The following is a 23826-nucleotide window of genomic DNA, read 5'->3' as shown; positions in this document are numbered from 1 at the left end:
TATAAGGTGGGAACTATTGTCTCCATGAGGAAAGTACAGTTCAGTAACATGCCCCAAGTTAGAAATTGCTCGCTTGGTTACATGACGAGATTTGACCAGCACTGATGTGAATTAGCCTGTTACACTGTCTTGCTTGTAAGATTCCTAGTCTGACTGAAGATTCAGACACATATAAAAGGCAGGAGACGGAAATAATCACACTAATTAAGATTGAGAAGTCTGTTGAGAGAGTATAGACAGATCACTCAGATCACTTTAGTATTTGTGAAATGCTTTGAGTGTCCTCATAGGGGAACCAGAATGTTATAGTTTCCCTTTTTTCTAAATGAAGATACTTTTTGGGGGAAAAGGAGAGTGCGTGCACACATGTACTGCTGGTCTGTGTATAAAACAAATTAAGTGAAAAGACTTAGTTTCTGGTAGTGATTAGTTTTTGCCAAGTACTTTTTTTAAATTAAATGCATTTTACCATAAAACGAAAACTCAATTTATTTATATCTCTGTTTGTGAAGACATGGAAATGTTCTTCCTTTCAGCTAAGTGTAACATGTCACAATAAATCTTTGTTTTTTTAATTCCTCTGCCTAAAAACATAGCAACAGTGGAAAGACTCTTCCTGATTCTAAATAGGGGTCACTTTGTTTATTGAACAGTTGTGTACTCAGGTAGCTCACACTCTCTTCAGGCCAAGCTGAAACCAGAGAACATGAAAACAAGTTGTGTTCTGGCTCCTGGCATTGCTGCTGGAGGTTTGGCTGCCTCACACCGTGTGACCTGCAGAGGTGGCCTCCATCTCATGACCTCAGCTTTATGATCACCCCGTGTTTCATTTGCCTAATGAAATATATTCCAGCAAGTGCACTGGAGTAGGTACCTTTGGCCAGGAGGCAACTGTCACAAACTATTGTAAACTCTTTGAAGCTATTTTAAGGTTGCCCTGAGTCAGGAAAAAATGAGATGAAATCAGCACTGGAAAGCTAGATTTCCCTGTGCATATCCACCCACAAACATAGTGCTGAAACAACTTTCTGGTTGAATTTCTATTACACTTTTAGCACTAGAATTAATTCCTAGGGTAGGAATTTTTTTGTAAGACAAATACTTTGGTGCAGTGGCAGAACAAGGGCAGAAAGACACCTCAAGAAATGGCAGTGTCCAAATAGGAATCTTTCTTATCAGTCATGCAACAGAGAAAATACCTTTAGATATCAAATATCATATATAAATTCAAATGATAATTGCCTATGAAAAGAAGTAGATCTTACACAGATTGCTGGTGGTGATTTTTATAGTTTAATCTGAGACCTGTCTTCAGTACTGTGAGGTTCCTGCATAAGTGTGCATTTTCTTCCCTGTTTATCTTGAATCTGTGATAATAATTAGGCCAGGCTGGGTGCGGTGACTCACACCTGTAATCCTCGTACTTTTGGAGGCCGAGGTGGGCGGATTACTTGAGGTCAGGAGTTCAAAACAAGCCTGGCCAACATGGTGAAATCCCGTCTCTATTAAAAATACAAAAAAATTGGCTGGGCGCGGTGGCTCACGCCTGTAATCCCATCACTTTGAGAGGCCAAGGCGGGCAGATCACAAGGTCAGGAGATCGAGACCATCCTGGCTAACACAGTGAAACCCCGTCTCTACTAAAAATATAAAAAATTAGCCAGGGGTGGTGGCGGGCACCTGTAGTCCCGGCTACTCAGGAAGCTGAGGCAGGAGAATGACGTAAACCTGGGTGGCAGAGCTGGCAGTGAGCCAAGATCATGCCACTGCACTCTAGCCTGGGCGACAGAGTGAGACTCTGTCTCAAAAAAAAAAAAAAAAAATTAACCTGGTGTGGTGGTGGGTGCCTGTAGTCCCAGCTACTCAGGAAGGTGAGGCAGGAGAATTGCTTGAACCCAGGAGGTGGAGGTTGTAGTGAGCCATGATCATGCCACTGCACTCCAGCCTGGGCCACAGAGCAAGACTCTATCTCAAAAAAAAAAAAAGAATTAGCCCAGTAAAAATATATTCATGCTTTCAAAAATAATCATGTTGTTTTAATTTAGGAAGGAAGAACAGGATTACCTGTCACAGCTATTACCATAAACACTCCAAATTAAAAAAAGATTCTTACATTGGATTTTTAAAAATCCAATTATAATCATTGAAAGCTTGGCACAGTGGAGTGTGCCCGTAGTCCCAAATACTGGGGAGCCCAGGAGTTCCAGTCCAGTCTGGGCCATGTAGCAAGACCCTGTCTCTAAAAAATAAGAGTATAATCATTGAATCTGGGTTCATTATACCATTATTTTTGTGTGCATGTTTCAAATGTTCCATAATAAAATGTCCTAAATTCTGTTTGTATTCATATCTATGTAAAGAGTAAAACATTACACACACACACACACACACAGACACACAGACACACAGACACACACACACACATATATATACAAAGCCAAACAAAAATGTGTACTGTTTTTAAGAACTCCTAAAATAGAATTACAGAAAAGGATTATATTGGGGAAATGTACATACTACAATGTTAAGTGAAAACTCTAATATGTAAAAATTCATGCAGTAAATATATATTCACAAATATTCACGTATGCACACACAAAATATACTAAAATGTTAACAATGAAAGATTGCAATTTTATTTATATTTCTTTTTATTTTCTAAATGTTCTACAATGTGTCATCTTGATAATCAGAAAAATATTTTTAAAAATAAAGGACCATGTTTGTATACTATGAGTGAAAGAATAAAAGATAAATGTTCACTTAATTTGTAATTGATGTATTTATAGGGGCAATAACTATGGCTTTGCTAGAAAACTTGGTAGCAGGAAATGTGTACATTGTCAAGATATCTGCATCCAATGAGGTGGGAGAAGGACCCTTTTCAAATTCTGTGGAGCTGGCAGTACTTCCAAAGGAAACCTCTGAATCAAATCAGAGGCCCAAGCGTTTAGATTCTGCTGATGCCAAAGGTCTGTATACTGCCATAGTCACTGTGATTTTTCTTAAGAAAAAAAGTATTCTCCCTTACACTTTATTTCTGCTCCTACAATTGCCATATCCCTAAACTGGCTCTCAGTTCCTTAAGTTGTTGCTGATGAGGTTCTGATGTTACGGAGCTGCATGGCTTTTCCTCGTACTCCTAGAAGGAGGCAAAATTATCTCAGAATCAACTGCAGTTTTGAAATTACTGTTTCCAGTTACTTCTTCTCCCAGCTGTGATTCACCAGGACAGAGGAGCCACATCAGCCGTGAACTGGTGGGAGTGGGCTTCCTGGGAGGTTTCACAGAAATAAACAGCAGTGCTGGTTGTGGTGTTCAAGTTAAGAAGAGAGCATGGTTTTCATTAAGAGTTTTCACCACAGAGAAACAGCCTTTCTGGAGAGAAAATTTTTTTTTTCCCCCTCTCTGTCTTCAGAAAAGCAATTGGAGAAAATATCTTTAAAGAGCTACTGTTACACTACTCATCACAGCTGTCCATGTGTTCCCAAGAAAGCCGGTGCCCCCTGTAGCACAGGACTGGACACTGCCTTTGCCTCCTCTCTGGGGGAGTAGGCTTGTGGAGAAGAGGGGCTGCTCTAAATGGAGGAAATGCCAGCTGAACTCAGGGCAGGATTAAGGGCTCTTAGCTTCACAGAGAATGGTCATTCGGTGCCAGGGATATGTGTGTGTTAGAATGAGAGAGGAAAAGAGCAGGACAGGGCAGTCAGATTTAAGAACAGGAAGGAGGTAGCCATCGTAGCTACTATATTATCAGGGGAAATGGAAAGCAAGGCTCATATTGGCTTCTCAAATACCTTGCCACTCAAAGTAGTCTAGAGCCCAGCAGCATGACATCACCTGAGAGCTCCATAGACTTGCAGAATCACAGGCCCCACCCCAGACTTAGTGAGTCAGAGTTGGCATTTCCACATAATCCCTAGTGACTCACAGGCACATGAAAGTTTGAGAAGCCCTGCTTTAGTGTATGTAAATGGAAAACTAATCTTCAACATGCAGATCTGCTTTTAAGGCATGATATAAAATCTGTTCTTGGGTCTATCAAGGAACATCTATGTTTTGTACCTGTTTTATAAATTATGAATTGATGTTCATGATTGCTATAATAATATATCTAAAACTCATTTAAAATCTTTAATATTGGGCCGGGCATGGTGGCTCATGCCTGTAATCCCAGCACTTTGGGAGGCAGAGGCGGGCGGATCATGAGGTCAGGAGATCGAGACCATCCTGGCTAACACGGTGAAACCCCGACTCTACTAAAAATACAAAAAAAAAAAAAAAAATTAACCAGGCGTTGGTGGTGGGCGCCTGTAGTCCCAGCTACCAGGGAGGCTGAGGCAGGAGAATGGCGTGAACCTGGGAGGTGGAGCTTCCAGTGAGCTGAGATTGCGCCACTGCCCTCTAGCCTGGGCGACAGAGTGAGACTCCATCTCAAAAAAAAAAAAAAAAAAATCTTTAATATTGGAAGATAAATGTGTCTCTGAAATCACTGATTAAAGATTACTGTGAGTCCTTTCTGCTTTGATGTTGACAATGTCAAAACTTTTCCTATGAGATAAAGAAAAATTTTGGAAAAGCAAGTACCTGAGAATTATAAATTGAATATTTTTCTGATTGATTATGAGTAAATGTGTTTTCCCCTCTAGTTTATTCAGGGTATTACCATCTGGACCAAAAATCAATGACTGGCATTGCTGTAGGTGTTGGCATAGCCTTGACCTGCATCCTCATCTGTGTTCTCATCTTGATATACCGAAGTAAAGCCAGGTGTGTTTCCATTGCTAGAGGTGCTGAGGTAAAAAACACTTAAATTACAGTAGCCACAGGAAACAAATGAAAGTCAAGTGCCTTTTAGAGTAACTGGGATTTCCCACTTTAAAATAAATGTGCAGTATTGTTCCCTGAGTTCTTACAGCTACAGAAATGTGCTCATTTTAGAGGGAGATTATTTTCTTGCTGTTTGAAAACATTATGCCAATATTCTTTTTTTTTCTTTTTTCTTTTCTTTTATTTTTTTGAGACGGAGTCTCACACTGTCGCCCAGGCTGGAGTGCGTGGCGCAGTCTCGGCTCACTGCAAGCACTGCCTCTTAGGTTCATGCCGTTCTCCTGCCTCAGTCTCCCAAGTAGCTGGGACTACAGGCGCCCGCCACCACACCCGGCTAATTTTTTTTTTTGTATTTTTAGTAGAGATGGGGTTTCACCATGTTAGCCAGGATGGTCTCGATCTCCAGACCTCGTGATCTGTGATCTGCCTGCCTTGTCCTCCCAAAGTGCTGAGATTACAGGCGTCAGCCACTGCTCCCGGCCAATGCCAATATTCTTAAATGAGGACTAGTGTCCTTTTTTTTTTTTTTTTTTGAGACAAAGTCTCATTCTGTCGCCCAGGCTGGAGTGCAGTAGCACAATCTCAGCTCACTGCAACCTTCACCTTTGGGTTCAAGCCATTCTCCTGCCACAGCCTCCCAAGTAGCTGGCATTACAAGCGCCTGCCACCACGCCTGGCTAATTTTTGTATTTTTAGTAGATTTCACCATGTTGGCCAGGCTGGTCTCAAACTCCTGACCTCAAATGATCTGCCCACCTTGGCCTCCCAAAGTACTGGAATTAAGGTGTGAGCCACTGTGCCCGGCCTAGTATCCTCATTTTCTTAGTATTTTGAGAAACAGAAAGAATATCCTTTGGTTTAAAAATAATAATAATTGCACACTTGTGCAGGCATGGTGGTAATCACACCTTGGTAATCCCAGAGCTTTGGGAGATCAAGGTGGGAGGATCCCTTGAGGCCAGGAGTTTCAGACCAGCCTAAGCAACATAGTGAGATCTTATCTCTACAAAAAATGTTAGGCCAGGTGCAATGGTTCACGCCTGTAATCCCAGCACTTTGGGAGGCCAAGGTGAGCGGATCACCTGAGGTCGGGAGTTCATGACCAGCCTGACCAACATGGAGAAATCCCGTCTCTACCAAAAATACACAATTAGCCGGGCGTGGTGGCAGGCGCCTGTAATCCCAGCTACTCGGGAGGCTGAGGCAGGAGAATGGCATGAACCTGGGAGGGGGAGCTTGCAGTGAGCCGAGATCGTGCCACTGCACTCCAGCCTGGGTGACAGAGCAATACTCCATCTCAAAAAAAAAAAAAAAAAAAAAAAAGTTAAAATTAGCTGAGCATAGTGGGCATGTGACTGTAGTCCTAGCTACTTAGGAGGTTCAGGTAGGAAGATCATTTGAGCTCAGGAGTTTGAGGTTACAGTGAGCTATGATCGTAGCACTGCACTCCAGCCTGGGCAGCAGAGTGAGAGATCCTGTCTAAAGAAAAAAAAAAAAAAAACAAAAAAAAGAAAACACAATTAATCATGTTTACAAGAAGATTGCTTTTTCTTACTATCTAGAATATTTTCTGTTTCAGTAACAGTACCTGAAATGCCTGAGTCGCTGAGAACACCACAGGACATATGGTGGGATTCTCTAGACAAGGGTTAAAACAAATGTAATAAACATGGATTGAGTGTCTATAAACTCTATCAGGCAATCTCATCTATGGATTGACTTTGGCTAAATTTTTAGCAGTAACTTGCATTCAGTGAACTTGTCTATTTTTAAGCTTTTATATTTTGGGTTTTGTTTTCATTTATTAAGGCTATTTTTTTGAATTAAAAAAAATCAACGTCAAATACACGTTTTAGGTAATCCCTGTCATTAGACTCCCTCCATTAGCACAGATTTTTCAGTTTATATGTTTTGTATTTCTACATAGAAACATACTACTCAAAACATTATGTTAATGAAATAGTTCTAACATTTTTGTGTATATTGAACTGCCTTAGTTTTATTGTCCAAATTTCTCACTTTAAGAATTTTTTAATAAAATATTTGTGCACATTTATGCACATTTAGTACTGCCTAAATCTTGAAGTACTACTCTAAATTTACCATCATTAATTGGAAAGTGAATTGTTATGCTAGTGTAATAATCCTCAGACCTTAAGGGGAAAATATAAGTTAAAAATTGTAATTTCTGCACAAATTATGAATAAGCAACAAAAATTGTAGAGAGTAATTTTAGATGAAGTAGACATCGAGGCAAAAAGAAATAAAGATGCCTCTTCAAATAATAAAAGTTTGCAGCAGTAAGTTAAAATCTAACACTCGATTCTAAAAATATTTGAGAAATGTGTATTAAAGAACTTCATTGCTTACAAAGTTTTGTTGATAGGCCAGGTGGTTCATTTGCCTGCATCTTCTATGAAATTAGAAGACTTCCTCTTCTTGCCAATGTTTTAGGAAATCATCTGCTTCCAAGACGACACAGAATGGAACTCAACAGTTACCTCATACCAGTGCCTCCTTAGCTAGTAGAAATGAGGTAGGAAAGAACCTGGAAGGAGCTGTAGGAAATGAAGAATCTTTAATGCCAATGATCATGCCAAACAGCTTCATTGATGCAAAGGTACTGAGCTGCGGGATTTGCTGCATAAGCCGTTCTTCCATTCATCCTCCCTGTGTCTGTAAAATGTACTTCCCCCAAAATTGTATGTTGAATGTACTATACCAATACTCTTATTAATGAAATATTGAAATTTTACCCAGATCATTCCTTACATAAACTATTTAGGGGGAAAAAGGTGAGGATAGATAAAAGGTGAGAAAGAGTTATAGAAAAAAGTGAGGAGGTAACAAAAACTCAGTTAGATGAGATTATATGAAGTGAAGTTGTCTTAACCAAGGACACCATGGTCATTAGTCTATATTTACTATAATTTGGCCTGACCTGTATTTACTGGGTGGTCACCTTTTTGTTAATCCATTTGACTTAGTTTGGCTGATTGTTGAACTTAATTGCTTATCAGAACATCCCAAGTATGAATGCCATTTTTAAAAATATGGAGCATCTAAATAGGTGCCTCAAGATCCTTCATTTTATGGCTGAAGAAAGCTGTAGAGAAACACCACTGGAAGAAGTTACTTCATGTCCTTTCCAGTATATATAATAATAGTGCTGTTGTAAGCATTGTGAACAATAACTTTTAAAATTATTTTTAGTCACATTACAACTTTAGATATTGTACGTTATTGGAATAGCTCCCACAACCAATGTGCTATAAATCAGTTGTCAGCAAACAGTCCCACCCAGGCTAGACTGGGGCCTGTTTTTGTGTGGCTATCTTCTGAGCTAAGACTGTTTTTTACTTTTTTTTTTTTTTTTTTTGAGATGGAGTTTCAGTCTTGTTGCCCAGGCTGGAGTGCAGTGGCACGATCTCGGCTCACTGCAACCTCCACCTCCCGGTTCAAACGATTCTCCTGCCTCAGCCTCCCGAGTAGCTGGGATTACAGGCGTGCACCACCATGCCTGACTAATTTTGTATTTTTAGTAGAGATGGGGTTTCACCATGTTGGTCAGGCTGGTCTCGAACTCCTGACTTCAGATGATCTGCCCGCCTTGGCCTCCCAAAGTGCTGGGATTACAGGTGTGAGCCACTGTGCCCAGCTGTTTTTTACATTTGTAAAGTTTGTTTACAAAAAAAAATCCAAGAAGATGATGATGGGACATAGGCCATATGTGGCCTGCAAAGCCTAAAATAGTTATGATCTGGCCCTCTACAGAAAAAGTTTGCCAAACCCTGTTATAAATTATTTTTCCTTTATCCTTTCCTAAAATTTAGAATAAAAGAAGTATAACAAAGTTTCAGGCAGTTTTGATACTAAATTTTATGAATTATATTCAACAGATGTAATTTACTTGTATCTAGTACAGCATTGTATACAATACATATTATAGGTAAATATGAATAAATGAATATTTGCTCTTTCTCTTTTCTTTTTGTTTGCAGCCTAATTTAGTTTTTACTTTTCAATACAAATTAAGCCACTGAACTTATTTCAAATTAATCTAAAACATTAGAACCTAAAACTTTTACACGAGCTTAAAAAGTACTAATATAGTCCAAGTGCGATGGTTGACGCCTGTAATTCCAGCACTTTGGGAAGCCAAGGTGGGCGTATCACCTGAGGTCGGGAGTTCGAGACCAGCCTGACCAATATGGAGAAACCCCAGCTCTACTAAAAATACAAAAATTAGCCAGGTGTGGCCGGGCGCGGTGGCTCATGCCTATAATCCCAGCACTTTGGGAGACCAAGGCGGGCGGATCACGGGGTCAGGAGATTGAGACCATCCTGGCTAACATGGTGAAACCCCATCTCTACTAAAAATTAAAAAAAAAAAAAAATTAGCCGGACATGGTGGCAGGCGCCTGTAGTCCCAACTACTCGGGAGACTGAGGCAGAAGAATGGTGTGAACCCGGGAGGCGGAGCTTGCAGTGAGCTGAGATTGCGCCACTACAATCCAACCTGGGTGACAGAGCCAGACTGTCTCAAAAAAAAAAAAAAAAAAAAAATTAGCTGGGTGTGATGACGCATGCCTGTAATCCCAGCTACTCGGGAGGCTGAGGCAGGAGAGTTGCTTGAACCCAGGTGGCAGAGGTTGCAATGAGCCGAGATCGCGCCATATTCTTCAGCCTGGGCAACAAGAGCGAGACTCTGTCTCAAAAAAAAAAAAAAAAAAAAACAAGTACTAATATATAACTGTGATTGTATTATTACTAGTTTGGAAGTAGATATGAGAGACGTTAGGAGAGAAGCAGAGTGGGGAGGATGATGTAGGGAAAAAAAGAAACTAAAATGAAAGGAGCAGAGAGGTAGAGGCCTGAAGTGAAGGAGAGACACACATTTGGAGAGTATCTCTCTTAATTCCCTTGGGTTAGCCCTAGAGTTGATACTCCACCTAATGTCATTTTGTTGATCATATGTGGGTTCATTATGGTTTTTTTATCCCCATCTGCTTTTTAAAATTTTCAAACATACAGAAAGGTTGAGAGAATAATGTACTGAATATACAAATTAATAATTGTTAATATCATAATTTTGTATCTTTATATACTTTTTGCTTGCTATACCATTTGAAAATAAGTTTTGGAATATATAGCACATATATATGTATCTTAATGTGTTTTGGGATATATATTTTATGTATAATCTTAAAAATAAACCTATTATATTGTTTTGACCACTAACAAATACCTTGACTATGTTGTACTACCTGTTTTGTGTTTGTTTGTTTTGTTTTGTTTTGTTTTTTTGAGACAGAGTCTTGCTGTGTTACCCAGGCTGGGGTGCAGTGGCGTGATCTCGGCCCCAGGTTCACGCCATTCTCCTGCCTCAGCCTCCCCAGCAGCTGGAACTACAGGCGCACGCTGCCATGCCCAGCTAATTTTTTTTGTATTTTTAGTAGAGACGGGATTTCACTGTGTTAGCCAGGATGGTCTAGATCTCCTGACCTCATGATCCGCCCACCTCAGCCTCCCAAAGTACTGGGATTACAGGCATGAGCCACCGCGCCCGGCCTATTTTGTTTTGTTTTTTTTTGAGACGGAGCCTTTCTCCGTTGCCCAGGCTGGAGTGCAGTGGCTTGATCTCAGCTCACTGCAACCTCTCCCTCCTGGGTTCAAGCAATTCTCTGCCTCAGCCTCCTGAGGAGCTGGGATTACAGGCGCCTGCCACCACGCCTGGCTAATTTTTGTATTTTTAGTAGAGACGGAGTTTCACCGTCTTGGCCAGGCTGGCCTTGAATTCCTGACCTCATGATCCACCCACCTTGGCCTCCCAAAGTGCTGGGGTTACAGGCATGAGCCCCTGTGCCCAGCCGTACTGCCTGTTTTAAAGAAGAAATGATGACATCTATGATCATTTTTGTTAACATTTAAGCATTTTGTGTACTAATGCTTACTATTTGGGTAATGAGTACATTAGAAGCCCAGTCCCCACTACCACACAATATGTACCCCACTCATGTAACAAACATGCACGTGTACTCCCTGAATCTAAAATAAAATAAAAAGGAAAAGGGAAATGTGAAGCATGTAGTAAAAGTTAAAGTATGCACTACTTGTGATAAAGTGAAATCTATGATACCAGGATATTTTACATTTCCCCTCTTTATTTCCTCAGGGAGGAACTGACCTGATAATTAATAGCTATGGTCCTATAATTAAAAACAGCTCTAAGAAAAAATGGTTTTTTTCCCAAGACTCAAAGAAGATACAAGTTGAGCAGGTAACCTATCTAAATGAGAAAAATTTTTGGCAATGCGTGATATGTGAAATGATGATTTAAAAAGGAAAATGTGAATTCATGCTTTATTTTAATTTTCTGTGTTCTTCATGGCTGTGATTTTATTAATTTGGGGCATGGCTCTGTGGAGAGTGAGGTGAATGATGACAGAAGTTGGAATAGTCATCAGAGCTGTGGTTTTCAGTGGGGAGTGGGGTCAGTGGGGAAAGGGATAGGAGCAGAAGCGTGCATCAGAAGCACTGAAGAAGCTTTTGACACTTCGCTTGCCATGGGTAATTCTGATGTGCTCCCACCCGTCTGTGGGGGACCTGATGAGCTTTTGCTCGTGGATTTGATCGGTCTGGTATCTCATTGCCGTCTTATCTTTTTTTGCCTAGCCTCAAAGAAGATTTACTCCAGCTGTCTGCTTTTACCAGCCAGGCACCACTGTATTAATCAGTGATGAAGACTCCCCTAGCTCCCCAGGTCAGACAGCCAGCTTCTCAAGACCCTTTGGTGTTGCAGCTGATACAGAACATTCAGCAAATAGTGAAGGCAGCCATGAGACTGGGGATTCTGGGCGGTTCTCTCATGAGTCCAACGATGAGATACATCTGTCCTCAGTTATAAGTACCACACCCCCCAACCTCTGATTCTTTCACTGGCAGTGATTCAGGTGGAGATTCCTCAGTGAGGAAGTGTGAAGACCCTGCCACATCATCCGTTACTGAGCAGACTTCCTCCTCAGTTCTGCAGCCGCCATCTGCCATGCTATGCTTTGATAAAAATGATTTTCCAATCTAGATGGCCATGCTCAGGTATTCTCACCAATAAGTCTGTTCGAAGGACAATGAACAGGGAGCCAAAGCCTTTTGGGAAAGTCTTGATATCTTTATGGGGTATTTTATCTTTTTTTGAATGTGTTTTGTTTTTTATTTTTAAACTTGTGTAATTTGAATGTTTCATTGTCAGCAATGTGAAAGAACAGTCGAGATGTTTGACTGGATTATAAAATATATCACTGGAGCAAAGGGAAGACTTTTGAAAGCCCCTTTGCTGACTATCTACCTCAGTTTGCCTCCTGGCAAACTCTGAAGACAACTTTGTTACCTCATTTGTTGTTATAGTTTATCTCAGCTACATAACCAATGATACTTCCTAGTAGTATTGTGTTTTCATTGCTGTATGTGTAATGTGTGTGATCAAAGGAGTCATATAGGTAGATGAGTAAGAATGTTTATCTGAAGCTCTGATTTTTTTTAAAAAAAGAAACTATGACATCTGCATGGTTTGGATAAGTTCATACCTCTGGCTGTGAGGACCGTTAAACCACTGAGAAGAGGAAAAGTGGGGCTATTTCTTCTAACGAATGACCAAAACAAGAAAGTATATTTCTTTTGAGAACAGAACTATTCAATACCAGGTAGGGATCATGTTGCTTAAAAGGCCTTTATGTTTTGGGCATTAGAGTCTGAGTGCTTTATCTCCTGTATCCCCAACCTCAAGCTGCCCAGAACTGTGCCTTTTCTACCTTCCCCTTTGCCTGACAGTTGGCCAAAGGCTGCACTGTCTAGTTTGCAAAGCATCCTCAACTTTGCCAGTATTAGTTGCAAAACCCCATGCAGAATATGGATTTTTAAAGAAAATGGGTTAAGGTGGTTTTTTTTTCTTTTTTTAAATCCCAGTTTGGCTTAAAGGAGTGAAGAAATTTCATGAACTATTAAGAATGAAGATAAATGCAACAGTAGACAGTAAAATGAACTTGAAGTTATTATGGTAACAGTGCCTTTCAGTATAATGAAATTCTTTGCCTTATACCTTTTTAATATTCATGAAATTGTTTAGGAACAGGAGTACAAAAAGTTGCCTTAAGAGTTTCTTGGATTTTATCAATAACTATTTTGATGTATAGTATCTTACCAAGGCATTTTTTTAAGTGCAAGTTTTGTTTAGGGATAAATATTCAGAGTTCTACCACCCTACTTGTGTTTTCTTGAATTCTTAAGAGAACATGGTATCTACTTAATCTTCCTTCAGTGTCAATGCTGTGAATGAGGAATGCTAACTCCAGGAGTGAGTTAATCCTCTTGCTGGTTTGAAATCAGCAAATTGTTTACTCAGCTACATAACATAGGCCTTTTCTCCGTCATGAGACAGTTACCTAGGTGCCGAGCAGTGAGAGAGGATAAAGAACTAAACGTGTAGAGAAGGGGTCCCATATCCTTTTAAAAGTATTTTTTCAAATTTTCTGGAAGTGACTTTTGATTATCATTTTAAAAGGAATCCTTGAAATGCTTTGTTCCTAGAGGAGGCAGGGTCATGTTCACTGACGTTCTAAAATCAAAGGAATATTAGCGGATAATAGTCCCAGCATCATCTGCTAGTCTAATGACTATAGATATAACATTTTTAATTTTTTTAAATCTGTAATTTTGTGCCAAACTGGATGTGATTAAGACTAAAGTTCAATGCCAGCAACCATTTCTGAACTAAACTCAAAGTCCCCCAGTTAATTATCTAAGTATGGAATTCATCACAAAACAAACAAAAAAGCAGAGCTTTAGGTGAACAGTCTGCAGCAAGGAAAAATGCTGCTCCTGCCTTTATAGCTCCTGTTTTATACTACCTCCTTTTAAAGTTATTCTAGTGTTATTTTTTTTCCTGTACTCAGGGAACATTTTGTTACTTTTGAGCTGCCTCATGGAAGCATGGGCAGATTGACAGGGTATAGCGCTTTGTGGTTCGTAAGTAGAAGTATATAGGGCCAACTTTTATCAGTATCTAAAATTAAGTACAGTGAGATCATTTTATTTTTAAGCTTTCATTAAAAGGCAAACAAAATCTAAAGCTGAAACATCATCCATCATGGTTATGGAAGATGTGTCTAGGACTACATGAATTCTAATGGTTTTAAATGGCTAAAAAGTCGAGCTAAAGTCCTTGAGGAAAGTATTTTGTTTGTTTGGTTTTTGATGAATAGGCTTATAGTTATAATAGAACTTTAGGCTATAAGTATTTGATAATTATTTACCAGTACATTTTTTACCTTTTCATTTTGTTCTTATACGGACTTTTTCATAATAATCCTGTTACCAAAGAATTTTCAGTAGAAAATAAAATTTTGATTATAATTCCCCCCAAATTGAATTAACTAGAAGCATTTATAGATATGAAACTTACACAAGTAGTTACTAACCCAAAACAATAGGGTTTATATTGATTGTTGTAGTTAAATAGATTAGTAATGTTAACTACCTTATTGTTACCAGAGCATTTAAAATAAGTTGTAATACTTTCTTTACCAGCAGATTGTTCCAAAGAATTTCAGGTATAATTTTTTCTTCAGCGAGTAAATCTTCAACTATACAGTATTAAAGTATTTTTATATTGTTGAAACTACTTGTTGGAGAGAAAATTTTTTTTTTTTTACCAAAAATAAATACTTTGGTCTCATTGAATAAGATATTTAGTAATATAGCAAAGACTTCTTTTTACTTGACCAAAGCAAGCTTCTTTGAAGTCTTAAGTATGAAATTGTAATTAAAATGTGAAGATTTTCACTCATTTTTCATAGTGGTATTATTTCATGGTATTTTACTTCAAAGGGGCTAATATGCAAATGGTAACTATTTTCTTTTCCAAAGATGTATTTGCTGTAAGTACTGATACCTGCATGTCATTTTTATGCCAAATATTTCATACCAAAGACCATTAAGATGTATAGATTAGCCTGTAAGTAAGTAAAGATGAGCAGATTTGAAATAAATTTATTTAGAGGCCGATAGAGAATCTAGCTTTGGTAGCAAAAGATATCAAAGGGCTAAGTTTACATAATTAAAAGCAATACAATTATATTGGTATTTATCAGTGTTTTTATTCAAGTACTTTTTATCAGCAGATTAAAAAGAAAAAAACCAAAGATATTTAAGGTTACCTCCGCATATAGGCAAATTTAGTTGTACATTAAACTGTTGTTTCTTGTTTTTATGTTAAACCAAACATGTCTCTTCGGAACCCAGTCTGTATACAAATAACATGCATGGGGACTTTCCATTTAATCTGCTGATTCAGCCACATGATGTTTTTGCCAAATGATGTGATACTTTCCAAAGCACCTTGAGTGTGAAATGTCAACAGAAATATCAGCAAGCTTCTATGTTGCAGAGTATTATGGTACCTCTGAATTAGCCTGTATAGTTCTCTTCCTGCTTTAAGCGTTACCTGGTTAGCTTAGACGGCTTGAGGCAGTCCCTTAATAATAGGGATGCTTTTCATCTCTAAGGATGTAAGAGGCAAACAAATCATGTCATTCTTTAAGTGGGCTATGCTTTGATAGATGTGCTCTTTAAAGTTGTGAGATTGGAATTTAGAGTTGTAAAATTGAAATGTTTGCATTGCACCAAAGGAGCTCAGTTTTCAAACTTTAGTGGAACCTTGGGTGAAGGGAAAAAATTTTTAATGAAAACTGGGGTTTTATATTTTGATTAGCCTAAAAGTAAAAATACAGCTTTATCCATTAAGTGACTTTCAAAAATCAGTTTTGCCATACCAAAGAAATTAGATTCTTAGTGTCAAATGCTATACTTTTGTCTGTGCTTGAAACGAGCAATGCCAGCATTGGGAACAATGACAAAGGTTTGCATCAGTTTGTCTTGGCTTTGTTAAGGACTTCTGCCAGAAATGTGCTCACGGTTGACAACCCAGGATCGTTGTTCAAGTTCTTATGCAGACACCTTTGAAAACAATTCAGATCGTGTCGCAAGAAGTTGGAATTGAAAGTATCATTTATTTTTTAATGCAAGAATACCCAGATGTGGTTTCACTTCAGCAGTAGCTATAGTGGTTCACTTATATACATTTCTGTTTTATTGAATGTAAATTTTGAATACTGAATGTAAAAAAAAAAAAAAAAAGCTCCAGTTATATTGAAACAGTCACTAAGACTACACATGTGTTTTGCAGGCTTTCTTCCTGACCATTTGCCACATGGGTCTCTGATAAAATTCTGTTGGTTTAATAGTCAAAATAACCTTTGCAGTTTGTGAGCACTGAGTAGCAGGTTCTGGAGACCACCAGACACAACCAGTTGTCTAATTGTGATTTTTTTATTGATGTTTAGAAGAATGTAACCATAGAATTCTGTGTTAAGTTGATTTATGCTCAGGACATAAGATCACAAGCTAATGCAATGTGTATGTTTCAGGCTTTAATCTTCTCAATTTCCCTTTTTAAGCCATTGATGGTGTTTAAGATTAACATGACAGTCTTGTATTTTTAACAGATACTGTATTATTTTTCCTATTGCTGCTGTAACACATTACCGTGAAGGTGGTGACTTAAAATAACACAAATTTTTCTTAAGTTCTGCAGATCAGAAGTTTAACACAGGTCTCCCTGGGATAAAATCAAGGCGCTTGCAGGGCTGTTTCTTTTTGAGGCTTTAGGGAAAAATCTATTTCCTTTTCTAGTTTTTTAAGGCTGGGAACCCCTCCTTCCATCTTCAAAGCCAGCCATGTAGCATCTCTCTGAAGCTCCTTCCATTATCATTTCTCTTTGTCCAACCCCAGGTGATACAGGTTCTCTAGGTTTAAGGATTCCAGTGATGACATTGAGCCCACCTAAATAATCCAGGATAATCTCCCCAACTGAAGTTCCTCAACTTAATCACATCTGCAAAGTTCCTTTTGCTATGTCTGGTAACATATTCACTGGTTCCAGGGATTTGGGCATGGACTTCTGTAGGTGGCCAGTATTTTGCCCACAGCATGTACATTCTTTCTGTGGAATTCTGATCCCTGTAAAATGTCTGTAGCATTAAAGAGATTGGAAATCTGAAGTCATGTGCTCCTTGGGGATCTTTAAAGATTAAAAGCATGAAAACTTTGACTTGTAGCCTACCAAAAGTATACACTAAACTTTCTCTCCAAAATACTTGTGAAACAATTTATTTTTAAACTTTCTGAATATGTGCTTCATAAAATAACATCTCATGTTTATCAGCAAGTATCCTAAATATTTGCCTCTCACTTTATGGAATTTATTCAGAAAAAAAATTGAAAACTCTTCTTATAGTTACCCTTTCTCCTTTTCTCTTCAGTAGTTATGTTGCTGGGGAAGAGTTGGGGGACGACCTCAAAACACAGGAACTCAGAATGATGAACAGGACCATGCTCAAGTTTATTCTTTGTTTTCTTTTAATAACGTATTCACAACATTCACAACTTTCTGCCTTTAAATCTGGTTCCCCTCTTCAGCTTCACCAAGCCACTGATTGCTTTTCAGTTTTATTAACCCTCACATTCCCCATCCTTCTCAGCAAGAGTCTCTCCTTATGCCATCAGCATGTATATACATTTCCTAGGAAATTTGATCTTTCTTGTCATTGTTTTTTGGTTCCAATTGGCCTTTTCCTGGTTCTCAAAGCTCTAGTTTCTTCTAATTTCTGGATCATCGCAAGTCTGGCCCTCTTTGAACTTTAAAAGATAATGTCTAATTCCACCCCAATTTTCAGCATTTCTTCAACTAAATCGATAAAGCTGTCTCCATTATGAGAAAGGCCAGAATAATACTCTGAGTAAGCATAAGAAAGCTGGTCATTTTACAACTTCTCCCGACTCTAGGAAGTAGTATGATACCATTTGTTGAGCATCTACAGTGTAGCAAGCACATGGTTCATCTCTGCAAACTGCTGCTACATTCTGCAAAGCAAGTATTATCCCCACTTTAGGGATTAGGAAACAGGTTCCTGATCTCTTGCCAAAAGTCACAGCTAGTGAGTGATTTAGGCAAGATACAAACCCTAGTTAGTTAATCCTTACTCTCAAAAGTGTATAGGACTATGATACATTTTCTCAGCTAAAAAAAAAAAAAAAAAAAAAAAAAGATATTTAATCACCCAGGGTCATAGTGCCTTCCATAGTATGATCAGATACAACCTTTTTTTCCTTGTATCCACAAAGGCCAGGTTGTGTCAGAACAACCTTTCTACAGAGTAATAACCAATCAAAAAGGAGAAGACTACCTTATTTAAATCCACTTATTCACGGGAGGGATTTAGGCAGCTGTAACTCCTCCCTTATCATCTCCTAATTTCTCTCCTCCAAAACCTTCCATTTATCTCAGCTAAAATTGTGTCTGAAGGCTGTTTGTGCTTAGAGTTACATTAGAAATAAGCTAGGCATGGTTTCTAGAGTCCTTTTCTAGTCAAGCGTTTCCTTACTCGACAATGTCTTCAGAATTGCATTTTATCTTTTGTAATTTTCTGTAGCTCCCATATTCCAAACAGGAATTCATTGACTTGAAAAAGCCAGATATGTAAACAGTAATCCTTTCTTGTTAGGTCTGAAGAGTCCCTGATTTTTTATGAATATAAACTAATTTATTATTTGCATTAATGTAGGAGAGAGCAAAGTTAACGGAGAGTCATAAAACAGAACAAGTATAAGTCAGGCTTTGGAGCACCTAAGTTCTAATCTTGACAATTTTGAGAATCGTTTGGTACAAAAATTCTTAACCTGTTTCTGTTCCTTCTCCATCCATGAAATGAGGATAATTTTTTTGTGCAAAATGAAACAACAGTACTTTGAAAATTTAAGAGAAAATTCAAGTGTAAATAATCATAATCTGAAACTCATTTGTATGAGGCTGTGAAAGATCTTACAGACTCTTTCTTTACAAGTCAGCCTTTGCAATTATATTTTGCTTTTGTTGAAATGAAAAATGTTTGCATCTCCTGTACACATACAAAAAACCAATAGAAGAAAGTGGTTGGTAAAAGATATAGCTGAAATTGAAACACTCATATGTTAGGTGGATAAGTTCATAAGAGAAAATGGGAATTGACTGTACTTTTGAAGTACTAAATTTGAAGTCATCTTACTCCAATTTAAGTTTTTTTTTTTTTTTTTTTATGTTGGCTTTTAAAGAGTTAAAGAGAGAATCTGATCTGTGCAGCAGGATAGATGGGTGAGGAGAAAAGTACATATTTAGGATTTTTCTCTAAAAGATCTTTTTCAAGATTATGGAATATTTTAATATTTCTGCAAACTATTCCAAATGAATGAATTTTATATAGGGCAACACATACTGGCACCTGATTCTGGTTTATTCTAGTTCATATGTAGGGTTTGTTGGGAAGCATTATATGATTGGCTTCTTTTTTTAGAGGAAATATTTTCCCTTTTTTCTTATCCATAAACAATTGTGAACAGCTTTGCAGATTTCCTTAAGTTCATAGCTTGTAAGTAGTTCATGGTATATAGACATAGTCTTGACTTACAACTTAAAAAAAATTTGTTACAGAAGTTTATTTTTTCTATGGAACTGTGTTTAAAAACAAGAAAAGTATTACAAATCTTGACCTTAAAATATTCTGTTTGCTGTTATCACATTCTGGATATCTATTTTGTTTGCAAATGAAAATTATTGCTGATGATTAGCAACTTGAGCCTGTTAATAGGAAATTGCAAAGCCTGAATACACACACATTGCCTTAGCCTATCAGTAGAGTAGAGGACATATGTTAAGAAAATGTGTCTGCTTGTTGCTGTTGTTGGACAAAATTTTATATCTCTGTGTATGATTTTTTTTCTATTTTCTTCAGAGATGTGAATTAAATGAAAGTGTGGGAGCCAGTTAAATTATTTTGTGTTATGGGTGTTCTGGATCCTTTCACTCCGTATACCATTTTCTTGTAAGGGCAGCATTTGTAGACTTGCTAATGGACTATAGAGCTGAGCTATATTAATTTTATACTTGACTCAGGGGATCAGTTCTGTGAATGCCATTGCACGAAGAAAGCAAATGTTTGCCTTGATTTTGAATGTATCTTTTTAGTGTCTTCTTAAAACATATTTGTTTAATAATGTAGATTTGTTTTTTTTTCTAGTATCATAGTAAATATTGCTTAGTGCTTCCCCCACCCCACTGGGTAGTTTATATACTACCCTATAGGTCATGCCAAAAATGAATAAAAGTTTAAATGCCAAAATGTTTATGAAACTGCTGTCTAAATACTGATTGATTGCACAATTTAAATAAAAGTTTTCCTTAGTTAAAAAAGAGAAACCCATGTTTTCTTTTATTCTTCAGTTTTCTTTTGGGGGAATAGAGAATGAAAACTTTCCATTTATAAGAGGATGGCTTTCACATCATGGGTTGGGATGACTATAAAATCCACTCCAAGAAGGTAGGAATAGAACCAACCTATTTAAGGTATCTAAGAATTGCTTTCATCTGACATTTACTATTTAATAACAACAAGGAAATAACAACGTTCCCATCCCAGTAGATGGTTGCTCACCTCAGGGGTTAAATAGTAGGTAGCCCAAAAGATATGGACTTGCCCAGATAGTCACAGTTCCAAATCATGATAAATTTTTTTTTAGTATTAAAATTTTAAAATGGTAAGAAAATCCTGAAAATCTTCCCACCGAAACCATCTAGAAATAACAGGTAAAATACAACCCAAAAAAGTTTCTTTCTAACATAGTTCAATTCTTTTTTTTTTTTTTTAATCTCTAGGATTGAGAATGAAATGGGGACTGAAAAACAGAGCAGTAACATTTTGAAATGATATTCTGATGACTGCGGAGAGCATCAGAGAAGGAAATGAAACATGAGAAGGGAAAAACTACATAAAAAACAAGTAAGTTAGAAAAATAAATGAATGGAATTTCCAGAAATAAAAAAAAAATAACAATTTTTGAATTTTTGAAACTCTGTTAAATAATTTATCAGACAGCCAAAGAATATTCTAAAACTGAAAGATAGCTATGAGGAAATTAGCTAGAATGCAGCACACAGAGAGAAACCTGGAGAATATAAAACAGATAAAAAGATTTAAGACAGCTGTTTTAAAATGAAAGACTAAAGAGAATGAAGAACAAGTCATATTCAAAGGGAAAATTACTACATGATGAAAGCCATACCTCCTCAGATTCAGGAAGCACAAACCTCAATGTAGAAATATGAAAGTAAGTCTATACCAAGCCACATTATAGTGAAACTGTAGAACAAGCAAGACAAGGTAAGAACTTAAAGGTAGCTAGACAAAAAAAAAAAAAAAAGATTATATAGATTGCACTAAGAAAATTTCTTATTGGCAATAAAAGAAGCAAGAAAGCGGGCCGGGCGCGGTGGCTCACACCTCTAATCCCAGCACTTTGGGAGGCTGAGGCGGGCAGATCATGAAGTCAGGAGTTCAAGACCAACCTGGCCAACATGGTGAAACCCCGTCTCTACTGAAAACACAAAAATTAGCTGGGCATGGTGGCACACTCCTGTAGCCAGCTACTTGGGAGGCTGAGGCAGGAGAATTGCTTGAATTTGGGAGGCAGAGCTTGCAATGAGCCGAGGTCAAGCCACTGCACTCCAGCCTGGGCAACAGAGCAAGACTCTGTCTCAAAAAAAAAAACAAGAAAATGGTGTGATAATATCTTAAAAACATCACAAGGGAAAAAAGCTGCTATATGGAATTCTGTATCAACATAAATTATTATTTAAGTGTTAGTGTTAAAAAAATAATTCTGGATAAAGATCAAGAGAATTTACCACTATAATACATCCTTGTACGTGAACGATTAAAGATGTACATTAGGAAGAATGAAATAGAATCCACAAGGAAGATATGAGAAGGAAGAAGCAATGATGAGCCAAAAATACAAAACAATGAGATAACTACTCCACACCCAGTAGGATGGCTGTATCAAAAAGATAGGCCAGGTGCAGTGGCTCACGCCTGTAATCCCAGCATTTTGGGAGGCTTAGGTGGGCGGATCACTTGAGGACAGGAGTTTAAGACAAGCCTGGCAAACATAGCAAAACTCTGTGTCTACTGAAAATACAAAAATTAGCTGGGCGTGGTAGTATATACCTGTAATCCCAGCTACTCGAGAGGCTGAGGCACAAGAATTGCTTAAATTCAGGAGGCAGAGGCTGCAGTGAGCTGAGATTGCACCACTGCACTCCAGGCTGGGCAATAGAGCAAGACTTTTGTCTTGAAAACAAAACAAAACAAAAAAGCAAAGATAGTAACTGCTGGTGAGAATGTAGAGAAATTACAACCCTAATACATAGCTGGTAGAATGTAAAAATCGGGAAGCCACTGTGGAAAATAACAGTTTCTCAAAAACAAAGTTAACATTTGACCCAGCAGTCCCACTCCTAGATATATACTCAAGCAAAATGAAAACATATTCACACAAAAACTTGTCCATAAGTTCACAGAAGCATTATGCATAGTATTGAAATAATGAGAACAATCCAAATACCTACTGACTGATAAATGGACAAATGATGTGTGGTATATCCATTCAATGAAATATTATTCAGCCATAAAAATGAATAAGGTACCGATATATGCTATGACATGGATAAATCTTCAAAACATTATGCTAAGTGAAAGAACTCAGTCAATAAAGACCACACATTGTATTATTTCATTTAAAAGAAATGTCCAGGTTGGGCGAGGTGGCTCACACCTGTAATCCCAGCACTTTGGGAGGCTAAGGTGGGCTTATCACCTGAGGTCAGGAGTTCAAGACCAGCCTGGCCAACATGGCAAAACTGCATCTCTGCTAAAAATACAGAAATTAGCAGGGTGTGGTGATGCACACCTATAGTCCCAGCTACTCGGGAGGCTGAGGCAGGAGAATCACTTAAACTCAGGAGGCTGAGGTTGCAGTGAGCCGAGATTGCGCCACTGCTCGCCAGCCTGGGTGACAGAGTGGGACTGTGTATCAAAAGAAAAAAAAAAAAAGAAGGCAGGGACGGGCATGGTGGCTCATGCCTGTAATCCCAGCACTTTGAGAGGCTGAGGCAGTCACATCACTTGAGCTCAGGAGTTCGAGATCAGCCTGGCCAACATGGTGAAACCCCGTTTCTACTAAAAATACAAAAATTAGCCAGGCATAATGGTGAGCACCTGTAATTCCAGTTACTTGGGAGGCTGAGGCAGGAGAATTGCTTAAACCTGAGAGGTGGAGGTTGCAGTGAGCCGAGATTGCACCATGGCACTCCAGCCTGGGTGATGATAGGGTGAGACTCTGCCTCAAAAGTGGAAAAAAAAAATTAGAAGACAGGAAAGAAGTTAAAGAAGCAAAAATAATCCCGACAAAAAAGGAAAGAGTAATATGGTAGGAAAAGTACAATTAATATCTGTAGTTACAAAAAAGTAAAATACTGCCACTTTAAAGATTGGATTAAAAAAAATCTCGCTATAGGTTGTTTACAATACATACACTTAAAACATAATGACCAGGAATTGAACAAAGTTGCAGGGAACAAGATCAACACACAAAACTCAGTCCCATTTCTATAAACTTGGAATGAACAATCTGAACAGGAAATTAAGAAAGCAATCTCATTTACAATAGCATCTAAGAGAATTAAATACCTAAGCATAAATTTAACCAAGGAAGTGACTTGGTTAAATTGCACGCTATAGACTACAAAACATTGCTGGCAGAAATTAAAGACTTAAATAAATGGAAAGATATACTATGTTAATGTATAGGAAAACATAAGAGTATTGAGATTTCATTGCCGGACACGGTGGCTCACGCCTGTAATCCCAGCACTTTGGGAGGCCGAGGCAGGCGGATCACAAGGCCAGGAGATCAAGACCATCCTGGCTAACATGGTGAAACCCCGACTCTACTAAAAATATAAAAATTTAGCCAGGCGTGGTGGCGGGCGCCCGTAGTCCCAGCTACTTGGGA

At 38.1% G+C, this 23826-nt stretch overlaps 1 protein-coding gene across 1 annotated transcript in view; it reads left to right on the top strand.

Moving 5' to 3' along the window:
* PRTG (protogenin) overlaps positions 1-20167 on the top strand; it is a 131344-nt gene extending 111177 nt beyond the window's left edge. The window contains exons 16-20 of the mRNA XM_054451972.2: positions 2790-2972; positions 4650-4770; positions 7285-7450; positions 11006-11110; positions 11506-20167. Coding sequence (XP_054307947.1) covers positions 2790-2972; positions 4650-4770; positions 7285-7450; positions 11006-11110; positions 11506-11760 — 830 coding nt within the window. The 3' untranslated portion in view covers positions 11761-20167. The remainder of the gene's footprint in view (positions 1-2789; positions 2973-4649; positions 4771-7284; positions 7451-11005; positions 11111-11505) is intronic.
* The last annotated feature ends 3659 nt before the right edge of the window (positions 20168-23826 follow it).

The sequence above is a fragment of the Pongo pygmaeus genome, chromosome 16 (assembly GCF_028885625.2).
Source record: "Pongo pygmaeus isolate AG05252 chromosome 16, NHGRI_mPonPyg2-v2.0_pri, whole genome shotgun sequence".
Classification (NCBI taxonomy): domain Eukaryota; kingdom Metazoa; phylum Chordata; class Mammalia; order Primates; family Hominidae; genus Pongo; species Pongo pygmaeus.
Note: the sequence above shows the minus strand (reverse complement) of the source record. Positions and strands in the feature narration are given on the sequence as shown.